Source organism: Synchiropus splendidus, chromosome 7 (genome assembly GCF_027744825.2).
Source record: "Synchiropus splendidus isolate RoL2022-P1 chromosome 7, RoL_Sspl_1.0, whole genome shotgun sequence".
Classification (NCBI taxonomy): domain Eukaryota; kingdom Metazoa; phylum Chordata; class Actinopteri; order Syngnathiformes; family Callionymidae; genus Synchiropus; species Synchiropus splendidus.
The window spans coordinates 12,678,716-12,690,962 of record NC_071340.1 but is presented as its reverse complement, the minus strand read 5'-3'; the positions used below and the strand labels follow the sequence as shown (position 1 = coordinate 12,690,962).

The following is a 12,247-nucleotide window of genomic DNA, read 5'->3' as shown; positions in this document are numbered from 1 at the left end:
TTTGGAAAGTACTGTGGTGGAGATCAGGTTGGCAGTGATAGATGGGGGGTTCAATTCTGCTCTAATTCTGATCGTACAGAACAAAGTCAGGAAATTTTCATTGTAACTAAATGTTTGAAATTATGACAAAATTTACAGATTAAAGAAGACCCTCATTGCATCTAAAAAAAGCAATAAATTACAAGCTAAGCTGCGTAACAATTACTCCTCGTTCAACCACAGTTTTCAGCATCAACCTTTTATTCCCACTTTGTGGTTTCAAGTCAACGTTCATCATTAGTTTTCCGACAACAAAATAAACCACTTATGCACTTTCACTTTTTTCCTCTACTGGTCCATCAAATCTACAATGGGTCAAGTACATGTGAGGGAACAGACAGGGAGTTAGAGAGTTAGAAATAAAGTGAGATACAGAAGATGCAGAAGACAGGAATCTGACCTGTTTTCATAAGAGCAAAAACATGTTGAGATTTACTTTATCTTAGGAAGTTTACTGCTTTATACCTTATTGTTTTCAGTCTTAATCAGTTTATGAGCAAAATAATATAAGCGCACAGTGGATCATATCTTGCACAATTTGTGCTGTTTCACCGCTGACCTTCACACTGTCTATCTTGAGGCTCCTAATGCATGTGTGTTTGTGTGCCCTTGTGGTTCTCACTAAATGAGGGATTCCTGAAAACGGCCAATGGAGTGGGAAGGTATAAATAGAGCTTCATTGGTGTGCTGTTTGTGTGCCCCTCGAAGAGCCTTCATCCCTCAAAGAAACTCAACGTTCAATGTCAACACATACAAATAACCATTTTCAAATGGCTTTCTACACTCTCCCTTATGGCAAATAAATGAATAAATACTTTAAGGCAGAGGCGACAAGAGAGAAAACTGATTGAGCCACTTTGTTTACAAGACATCATGGAATCATCTCATTGGGAAATACACAGACAGATTGTTGTCCATGAACTGCATCCACATGCTTTGCCCTACATGCAATCACAGGCCGCAAACAAACAAATGCTGAGACCCATTTTGCTTCACTTCCAATAACGCCTCAGGTCCCACTCAGCAGCAGACCGTTATTGTCTGACAAAAATGGGTTTCACCGTCTGCTCTACAATCAGGATGATATTGGTCTGTAATCTGTAATATTTCAGCCACAACCCTTTCCTCGTACAAAGCATATTCATGATCAGTGTGCTACAAGTGCTAACACTGTAAGACTCCAAAACACTTATAATAAACAGGCAGCAGGTGAGCACATGAAACAGAGGGCTAAACCGAGACAAAAATTGGAGTACATGGATCATTTATTAAGTACTGGACTCATAGTCGAAAGCTGAAAGTGGAGAACAGTGAGTTAAATCAAACTCTTTAAAAATGAGGTGTTGAGTTCAAGTCAGAAGGTCAAAAGTGACTTTAGGGAGACAAACTGTTTCCACTGTGCAGCTGACAAAATATACAGGATTACGTGCCCGAGTTACCAAGCAGATACTTCACTTCCAGATTTCATGACGCAGTTCATGAACAGTATGATTACTGGTGAGGTTATGACTCGTGCCGTCGCAAGACATAAGGAGTATTCATACAGAGCTTGGCAAGCGCAGCTGTCATGGAGAGGAGGGTTTGGCAGGGATCCTGCATTTTGTCGCGCTGGGCCGACTTTTCTGAGAACCAAATCCATGGTTGCACCGCGAAGTTCGCATTTTCACCTCTGTCGCAGTGATGTCATCGGAGCTTGTCTTTCTTTCGCATCGCTCTGGCATGAGAATTCTTTGCTTTTAGACCTCCAGAGAGAAGTGGTTCAGGACATGATCAAGGCAAAGAGCTCACAGCTCTAACAGCTGTTGGGATGTGCTCCTCCGTTTGGCCGGATTGCTTCTTGTTGTGGCACATAAACAATCGCTGAGTCATCGTTTTTTTTTTTTTGTTTGTTTTTTGAGTCACTCACAGCCCAGTTTCATGTAGTGACGAATAAAATTTGATCATTAACGTAGCGTAACGTAAAGTATGGACTCAAGAGGACGCTTTTTCTATTGAACCGTTCCATGCTTTCAATCGAAAGTGAAGCATATGGACAAGCAAGGAGGGGGGTCGTGTCTTTGTTTCTAAACACGGTGGTTAAAAGCAGGGCCATCCTGAAACACCATACATTATTGATGCCAACAGACTGTAATAACATTTTAAACGAATTGCGCCGGCCCAAGTGTTTTCAGACACATGACCTCTGACTGCTCCTGATGGTTCAGCGATCATGCGGCGTTGCAGCCTCCTGCCATCGCTAAGTGAGAGCATGTGCACGGGTGACTTTGAGCAAAGCACTTTGGTGCTGATAAAGCATAGAGTGCCCAGTAGAAGTAAGAGCCATGAATAGCAACCAACTCTTCTCAAGGGGGGAATTTTCAATTTTATCTCATGGTACCTGCTGCAAAGTTCGTTCGTCCTGAAACTTGCCTTAAACATTAAAAGTCTCCAAACATGGCATTAACGTAAAAATACCTTACACATGACCAAGCTTCAGGAAATTTCAGTGACATTCCTGGTAACATCCAAAACCCTAGAACTTTGAAACTCATTGCGGTGCACTCCACTATAGTGGGGTGCAGAAACCACTGCTGCCTCATTGGCATTTTTTTTAGCCTTGAAGGGGACCCTGATCAACAGAGACGCAAGAAGTCAAGTCTGGAAACACCCTGGAATCCACATGGCTAGTGTCAGAAGAGGAGCCTGAAGAAGTGAGGCTGGCTTGTTGGCTCACTGTATATTAGGTTGATATCAATGGAACGGTCTTTATACACACAGTAGATAGCAGTGCAACATCCTGAAGATACAACATTACAAGAAAAAGGGAATTACAAGGAGGCACAGATATCAACTGGAAAACCATTGATCAGCTGCCAACTGATGATAGAAGGTTTCCATGAGTGTAACAAGATAAGGCTCGTATTTCCCTTGAGATTTGGGGAAATTCTTGTGGAGACCCAGCAGCAGTTTTGGTGCTTGTGTGCGTGTGTGTGTGTGTGTGCTTACCCTGGAGATGGTGAGCGGCAGGTTGAAGTCCTTCCCACCTTGCAGCCTGAAGCCCCAGGGAGCAGGTCCCAGGAGTGTGACGTTGTAGTTTCTGCTCATGGTCAGGCTAATGCTCCTCTGAAGAAGACAAAGGTCCTGCCGATGAAGAGGTGAAAGATGAGATAATTGAATGAATGATGAAATTGATAGCTGAGGTCAAAACTTCTAAATTATGATCTGGATGAAGAGAAGAAATATTCTCCTCGGGGTGAGAGCAAACTATTACTGAAGCTGTGGTAGCACAGATTGATGTGATGAATTCAAGCAGCTCTTTTCCATTAGGATAGTCAAAGATCTACTGTAAAAACAGTACCTTTCTTCCAAAAATAATCCCTGGAAAGAGAGGTGGACAATATAATCCCTTTTTATCCCCTGGACTATCCCCTTCCCAGTGAACACATGGAGTATGTGTGAAAGAGGCAGAGAAAGATGCAATGCTCTTATATACTGGCTAATGATAGAGGGGAGGGGAAAGGTGGATGAAGGAGGGGGGAGGACAAATGGGAAGAGGTTACGGTGGGAGGAGGAGGGGTGCGAGCTATGGGCGGGGATGAAGAGAAGAGGAGAAATACGGGCGAGGATAATGTCCCAGGCAGAGAAGGGGGAGGAAATACGAGTGTGGATGGATTAAGAGTGTAAGCGCTCTGCACACAGCCACTCAAAAGAGGGGGAGAGATAGAGAAGGGTTTATCTTTCATTCAGATATTTTGGGAACATGGGCTCATGGCTGCACACTGCTTGCTTTTAGGTGGAAGCAGCCAGGACCAGATCTTGTTTTTGGAACAAAGATTAATGAGCCCCGAAATAAAAGATCAGCTCACTGAAAGGTCAACTGAAATGTGTTGAAGTCACTTTGGAGTTCCGTGAGCGACAAACAAAACAACTCAGTTTTGGGGGATTCAATGTTAATAATGATGCATTTAGTGTTAAATTTATACTGACAAAAACACTAAGTATTTAAATTTTATTGGTTGGTTGGCAATGAAACCACCATTTAATTATTTATGTATTTCCTCAAACTGATCCAGCAATAATCATAAAATGAAATTGAATTTCATTGTAAACAATGTGTTGCTTCAATATAGAGAATAAAATACTGGCAAAGGGTGAGAAAAAAAACTATTAGATTCATACGTTTGGTGAAAATGTGTGAAAAATGGTGAAAACTGCAGAGTGAAGGGAAGTCAAAACACACTTTGTCAAAACACAAAGAAGAACAAAAGAAGACCGACATGGCCATCTAATCCACGGAAGGAGCTAAAACGCTGGGCTGACCATACATTTCGATGAGATATTTGTCTGCCTTCCACTTCTCAGAGTATTAGGTGACAAAATACTGCATTTGAATTGTCTTCCTCGACAACTGTCTGTGACCCACAACACAAAAATCATTGTGTGTTTTTATCCTTGTAGCTCAAATGTTCCTCATCTCTCACCAAATTCCCTGCATCTGTATTCTTCTTTAATAGTACAGTACATTTACAATCTCCAAAAGCAGGCCAACGTCTAAACGCAATGATTTTCATGGGTACCATACATATTTATAGGACTATACTACACTCTTCTACTTTAAATTTAGCTGAGTTATAGACCCATTCACTTAACGCAGTCTTCAAATGCTTCTACTCTGGAAGGCTTCCAATAGTATTTTCCGCCACAGACAGATCAATACTGACTTTATTAGCAGCTGATACACTCACAGAGAGCAAGGCAGAGAAAGGAGCACATAGTTGGCAGCCAAACATCTCCTCCTGTGTGTCTAATAGGATGAGTATGTGTTTCCCTTCAGCAGCCAGATCGTACAACAGACCATCAGTGAGTGAGGACGGGCATGAGCACAGGGGTCATCCATACTGGACTCAATGAGAAGAAGAAGAAATACAGTCTTAACAGTGAATTGCAGTAAAAGCATGTCTAATTCTCACTGTAATGAAAGTAGTGTGTGGGCACATTGCGTGATTGTAATTCTCTGCATATGTGTGTTTTATTTCTTCTGTGCTTTGACAACGACGAGGATGTCAGCAAATACTTTGGGTCACAACATCCTTCACTGTTAGGTCGGCAGCTTTCTTTTCGGAAGGTCCCAAGATCAGATTAGCGCAACATGACAGATGTCACACAGAAATCTCATCCAGCTGCATCTTTCTTTGGTTATGTCAGGAGCTCATCTTGTCCCTGAAGAATATGTCTCTCAAAATTTCAAAAATAATAACATCAAATATTTGATTCAACCTTACTGCTTTATTTTCAGCGAACACGTTTTTTTTCACATTTTAAAGATACATATATCAATAAATACATACACAAATAAATAAACAAGTCTCAGAATGAATAACTGTGCACTTCAGATTTATCCACCATAACAATAAGGTCAATGAGTGGTCCTCAAATGACCGTCTCAGTTGGGAGTTCGACATCGTGTGGCGTCGTGTTCACAGACTTCAATGCAGCAAAATCACCTTCTCAAGTCAAAACTGGAACTGGAGTCTAGGGCACTGGCCCATCCACCATTTTTGTAGTCCACGGCTTGAGCGAGGCATCAATAACAAACATTTTAAATAATGGGATGCCTGTCAGTGGATATGTGAGATTCAATTGGTGAAGAAAAAGAAAAAAAATCGTACCCTCTTTAAAGCACAAACCAAAACATACAATCTGTGCATATCAATATTGAGGCCCACAAGCTGTTACAACAACCAAAAATGATGCTAGAATCCAATCTAGGCTGGACATGATTCCAATAGTGCGTGGGAAAATGGATGAATGTTCTTGTTTTGAGTCCATCTTGTGTGTTTTGAGGCAGAATCTGTGGCGAAGGAGGATAATTTATGTACTCCAAAGCTAAAATTATCCCCAAATGACTTGAAAAGAGACTGATTCTGCTCAGACTCTTCCAGTTAAAGCAGTGTCAGTTACAGACCGGTCAATAAATCTCATGTTCTTCAGCCAGCTTGGACTGTGTTTGAAAATAATGTCCCATTGCGTGACTGAGTTTGACACTGCTGCACTGCACTGTCAAGAAAGGAGCAGCTTCTTCAGCGCAAACAAAAGTGGCTCGGGAAACAACAACCCCTTCAGTGACTCGGAGTTTTCAGTAAAATGAGAATATAAAGAATATAATCCAACCAACAACCCGAAACCTCTGAATCATTGTCTCGCCGCATTTGATTCATTGGGTTCACTGTCAATGAACAATGGCCAGCAATTGCTTCAGCGCGCACAAAGGGAAGCAGAGGGACGTGTGCTCGCAATATCAACACTAACAATAGAGAGTCATGCTTGGTTCCCAAACCCCAGACTCACGGCCAGTCCTTTGTTCTGTCAATAGTCTGTCCCCATATGCTCACCTCTCCACACGCCTAATGATCACAGCTTAGCAGCCTGCAGCCAAACAAACACACAGCAGCATGCGCACAGACACACACACTAAGCCAGGCTCCGCCCCCGCGTGGAATGATAATCTGGCCCTCTAAATGACTTTTAATGCATCATCCATCTGATCAAGGGGGGTGACACCAAACCACCATCACGCCAGCTGACCCCCCCAACACACACACACCTGGTCTCTGACCCCAAAGAGTGCTCTGTCCCATGCTACTTAACCCAACCTTCGTAACTGTCATATAAGAAATACAGAAAATGACACTGACAAATTCGGGAATAAAAGCATGCGACCTTGGTAACTGTCATCGCAGAAACACACCCAAGAGAATATTCACAAACCTACACACACACAACCCAAAAGTTGGGATTCATTTTACATGAATGCCTCAGATGAGTCTGACCCTCCAGACTGATATAATCCATCCTAATCCAGCCCCTGTGTGGTTCTCTGAAATACCCCCCTGGTCGTGGGCAACCCATTTTGCCCCAGATTTGCTACCGTCATACCAGTCTGAACAGCGGGCCACAGAATAACCCCCCCCCCCAAAAACAGCGATTTTGGAGAAGCAGGCAGCAGGCTGCCTCTTAAACAGGCGCCCCACGTTCACCACCTCAGTTCATCTGAAGTGACTTTGTCTGAGAAGCGGACAGTTCAAAGTAATGCTGGAGTCATTCGAAACTAATCGATAGGTTTAGGAGGCATGATTCTCCCCCGAATATTTCAACGGGCTCTGACGGCATGTCTGGAATCAGGGGATGAGCTTATTATCAGAAGCCTGTATCTCCTGTGTGTGAGCTCAGAGGCTGTTTATATCTGCAAGTGGAAACTATTTCTCCACATTTACCAGCCAACCAGACGGACGGAGACAGACTGACGTGTAGGCTGCAGGGACAGGCAGCGCCGTCCTAAAGACCATCACGTTCATCCTCACACTCCCCAACACACACACACTGGCATGTTATCTTTTGTGCTCTGTGGGGTCCACTCATTGACGTTCATGCTTTCCACAGCCTCTCCCCTAAACCTAACCATCTAAAGCAAACAGCTAACCTTAACCAGGACTCTGTACCAAACATAAATGCAATTGTAATGACCCAGTTATTTTGAAGTTTTCATCCCCAAATTGAGGCTTAACCTTGTTGAGACCAGCCAAATGTTCCCACTAAGTCATACAGTCCTCACAAGGATAGTGTTTTGTCAAGAATTGGTCCCCCACAGAGTAGGATAAACACACACGTGCGTATTTGTATCTCTAGCCCTTAGAGCCTCTCCCCCTAAACCTAACCAACCAAAACAAATGGCTAACCTTAACCAGGACCTAAACCAAACTGAAACCCAGTTATAATGACCCGGCTATTTTGACTCGAAGTGGACTTGTCAAAATGTCCTCTGAAAGCAAAATGTCCTCATAAGATCAGTGTCTTGTCAAAGATTGGTCCACACAAAAATATGAATCCACGTACACGCTCACACGTGTGCATACACAAACGCACCCCATTCATATTGCCCAACATTTATTTGATCTATATCAGTCGACACATTTTTGGAATTTAAAACATCTTTATATTGGATCATTGATAGTCGGCCATAGCGTTCACACACTAAAAAGAAATGAGGTCTATCTACAGCAGCTCTTTTTGAGAGAATTTCCCAAGATATTATATTCAAAAGAAAACACTGACCTTTCCTGACATTTAATTTTCTGTCGCGCTGTGTACAATGCTGTGACAATAAGAAATCTTCCATAATGAAGGTGGTTTTATTAAGAAAGCTGGACGTCGGGCCAGGCATGAGTGCATGCTAAGCTAGTTTCTAATACCTTCCAGGCAACACAAATGAAATATGAAATGCAATGCTTATCCGTCACTTCTGCTTGTCTTGTCCCGTGTCACTGGAGTTGAACTGATATTGTGTGGAAAAAATGAATCGTCATGAAAGAGCCTTAACAATATTAAATGGATCTCCCACACATGGTCCTCACTCAGCACTTAACACACAGTTTAGCTGTCCTACAATAAGGGAAGTATAATGTAATAGGACAAAAAAAATCATGAAATATTAATCCTATTTTCTATTAAAGTAGCAACATTTGAAGAACAAAGACTTGTATCTCTTGTTTCTGACGGCCCCTCACAAACAGTCACATGACAAGTAAACTCAACAAATGGGCAACATTAATTTAAAAGTTTCACAGACTGCCTGTTTCATAGTGCAACTCTGAGTCAAGTTAATATAGGTGTCTACCATGTTGTAGTTAGGAAGTAGCACGACAACATAAAAGCATAGCATGAAGACTTCCTGCTGTTATATAGTCACCTGTTCCATAGTAAAAGTTCACACCATTTACTCAGATTGTAAACTCAAATACATGATGGCAACTTAAGTTTCTTATTTAGTTTGGTTTGGTTTGGTTGGAGCAAGAACCTGGAGCCATTGCGGCCCCTTTGTGGACCAGTTTGTGACCCAAGACCATTTGAATGGGCTGTCCTACGTGAGTGATTCAGGATGAGAAGATCAGAAATGTTGGGGTTAATGATGGGAAAATGAATGAGGCGGAGGCAGCTGACTTGCTGTGGCTGCCTCAGGCTTGAAATGCCAATAGAAACAAAGGTTTCCTCCATTACTGCGATCACCAATGAAACCCAAATTGCCACTGAAAGGATTAAATTATTCTGTGCACTGAGGAAAATGTTTAATTTGTGCTTTAATTTACAGTGAGTGCACCATACCTGATCCAGAACAGCTGGGAAATGTAAACTAGAGTTGGATGGTGTTGCGACAGGAATGTTATGGAAAACAAAACTGTTTCAAACTCTGGAAAAGAAGCGTTCCCAAGTGGTAACCATCCAATAATAAAATTGGCAGTAGCTGTGCAGAACTGTGGTGTTATTGATGTGATGGAGCATGTTTTATTTCATGTTGCGAATGCAAAAATGCACAGCCTTCTCTTTCTTGCTCGGTGAAGTCAGATGTTGTTATGTTGAGGTAAACAAAGGTTTGGAAACTATGGAGATGCTGCTCCTCTCGTCTTCATATATTTGCTCGGTGTAAAGCTGTTACCCTTGTGTTTTCTTTGTTTTTTTCTTCCACAGCACAACAGCTGCAGAGAAATATCTGTGATACAAAACTCCCTCTGCTCTTGAGCAGCCAAGGTCCATCTCTGGAAACTGGTTGTGGACGGAGGGCTGCCTGGACTGGTTCAAACTGTAGAAGGTGGATGCTTCAAATGCAGAACAGATGCCGGTGAGGGAAAACATATTAGAAGATGTGCTGTCACAGATGAGCCGAAGCTACTCGGCCTCTTGATGTTTGCGTCAAACACCGAGGACGTGAGTCACAAAAACGGGCGGTGAAGTCCTTCTGGACATTTGTCTGCTGTTTATGATAACCTGCATCTACAACTCTGACTTTTTTCCCGCTTAATTCCAAAAGATCCGTGTTGTTTACTGGAAGAAAAGCCAATACAACCCGCTGACAGGTCGGCAGCCACAGTCGGAGGCCTTTCAGGGATTCATTATGTAAGTTAGCGTCATCACTCTGTCTTTGTGTGTGAGAGAGCTCTTGCTCATATATCAGTGACAGGAGGAAGAGCTTTAGTGTCGACTGAGTCTCAGGGGGCAGCCATTCTTCTGGCCGGCCTGCATCACCAGCTCGGATCAATACCCCAGTATCCCCCTTGTCCTGCGACACTGTGCACACGTGAAAAAAATCTAGCTGTTTTCATCGTTTTTACGTATTTATTACCACCATGTTTGTCACTGAATTAGTCTAAATTAAGGTTCACGGTTGTGTTGTTGCTTTTAAACATCAGTGATGACAGGACAGAGAAGGTAAGGCAAGTTATGAGTAGTTCCATAGGAGGAATTGGATCATAAAAACACTCAGATATAAACATTCTTCCCGCATAAATCGTAGATTTTTGAAGACCTCGGCAAAGATCGGCCACACATGGCCCTTTGTCTTATTCAGTTTTCCATGATAACTAGGACAAAAAAACAGTTTAAGCTTTGTCAAATCATGAAATATTAATCCTATTTTCTTTTAAAGTAGCAACATTTGGAGAACAAAGACTTGTGTCTCTTGTTTCTGACGGCCCCTCACAAAGAGTCACATGTGTTCTGATCACTGAATTTTAACTAATATTCTTATGTTTTTCATTGTTGTTTTCATACATCTTGAATTGCATTTTTAAACCCTGCTGCTAACATCGCTATTTGTTGAAACCTAATCTCTACTTGCAGTACTGTATCTTTATGTCGGGGATACATTTTGTTATTTTCTATTCTGTTTTCTCTCCCAATGTTTCGGCACCACAACCAGTGAGAAGTATATTGAACTTTAAAAACCTTATGTATTAAAAAACCTTAAGGTAAATGCTCGATTACACGACAAAGAACCACGGACTGTGCCTGTGAGACACATCCAGTTTCAACTGGTCATCAGTCACAGACACACATAAGATAATAAAGCAGCCAAAACAAACCTGTTGTTAATAAAAACAATAATAATTCACAACAATATTAAAACTGATTCACTTTGGGGGGACAGAGTTTCTGCATTTTAACACGTGAGATAGTGTAATGATGAAACCAGGTGATGTCACACAAACTCCCGATACTGAGTGAGCGGCTGTTACTGGGCGTGTGCACGGACGGGTGGGAGGTGTTGCACCATATGCAGGTGGACACACACAGACGTGAAGGGACACGTGTTGCTGAATAATGCATGCGCTTCCATTGTGGTCCATAAATAGCAACACAGGCGCAACAGTGAAATATGAAGTTGAACGCAGCTGTTTATGAGTGCAGTCGCTCTCTCGCTCCCTTAGTTCATATATTAATACACATTCCAGCTGTGGACACCAAAAGGTTTTATTCATCCATGAAGAGTGTGTTGGTGTTTAGTACGAGGCAAAATCAGATGCTCACATTCTGACATCAAAGTTCAGATCCAGGACAGGTCTTCGAAAACGCTCCTTTAGCATCGCTGACGTTTATCATCTGTGCAATTCAACAAAGGCAATATGTATTCCTCCTCCTTACAGAAAACACTTTTGCATCTTTCTAGACAATATTTAGCAGCGGTTAAAAAGTTGCGCACTGGAGACCGTGGGTAGCTCAGCAGGTGGCGAGTCATCAATCCCATCATTCAATCCGGGTCACATGAAGACACTTCGTGACATGTGAGGACTATAATTCGTAGAGAGGCACCAATGAGCACACTAAATGCCGTCCATAGGCGGCGCCTTATCGCCATCCATGCTGCAGGTCTCCAGAGGTAGTAGATGTCTGAGCTAACTCATCGGCATGGAGCGATTCGTGAATGGAAGCATTTCAGTTCAGTGAATTCCGTACACCAAAATGCACAAATACTTTTTCGAACCTCAGTTTGTCGAGACGTGACGTCTCACTTCAAAACTTTAATGATACTCATGGACTGTCGAAGTTTGCTTTGTGGCTTAAAAGTTAGCGAAAAACTAAATGCACAACAAAATGTGCTCCAAAATGTGAAGAGAGAAAGTTTTTTTTGTTTTTATGACGCAAGGTCCGGCAAAGAATGCAAAGGATTTGTCTGGAAATTCAAAACTACAATAAAACTATGCAAAAGAGAAGTCATAAAATTGAAAGTAAATAAATAAATATGATCAAAAAAATATCAATAGCTACAGTTTTTCACAAATGAATAGGGATTTTCTATAGGGAGAAGCTGAAAGGAAAAGAAGAAGAATAGGGATTTTCTATAGGACTTTGCGCTTTGGCCGAGGTTCCTTCAGTGGTGTGCCCCCGGATTTTTTCAGTG

General features: G+C 42.1%; 1 protein-coding gene across 3 annotated transcripts in view; it reads right to left on the bottom strand.

Moving 5' to 3' along the window:
* The window catches only part of pdlim5a (PDZ and LIM domain 5a), a 38,435-nt gene extending 34,927 nt beyond the window's left edge, over nt 1-3,508 (bottom strand). For all 3 annotated transcript variants that reach the window (XM_053871459.1, XM_053871460.1, XM_053871461.1), the window contains exons 1-2: nt 3,377-3,508; nt 3,025-3,159 (exon numbers count right to left, since the gene is read on the bottom strand). In XM_053871459.1, the coding sequence (XP_053727434.1) occupies nt 3,025-3,123 (99 nt within the window). In that variant the 5' untranslated portion in view covers nt 3,124-3,159; nt 3,377-3,508. The remainder of the gene's footprint in view (nt 1-3,024; nt 3,160-3,376) is intronic.
* Nucleotides 3,509-12,247: the final 8,739 nt, after the last annotated feature.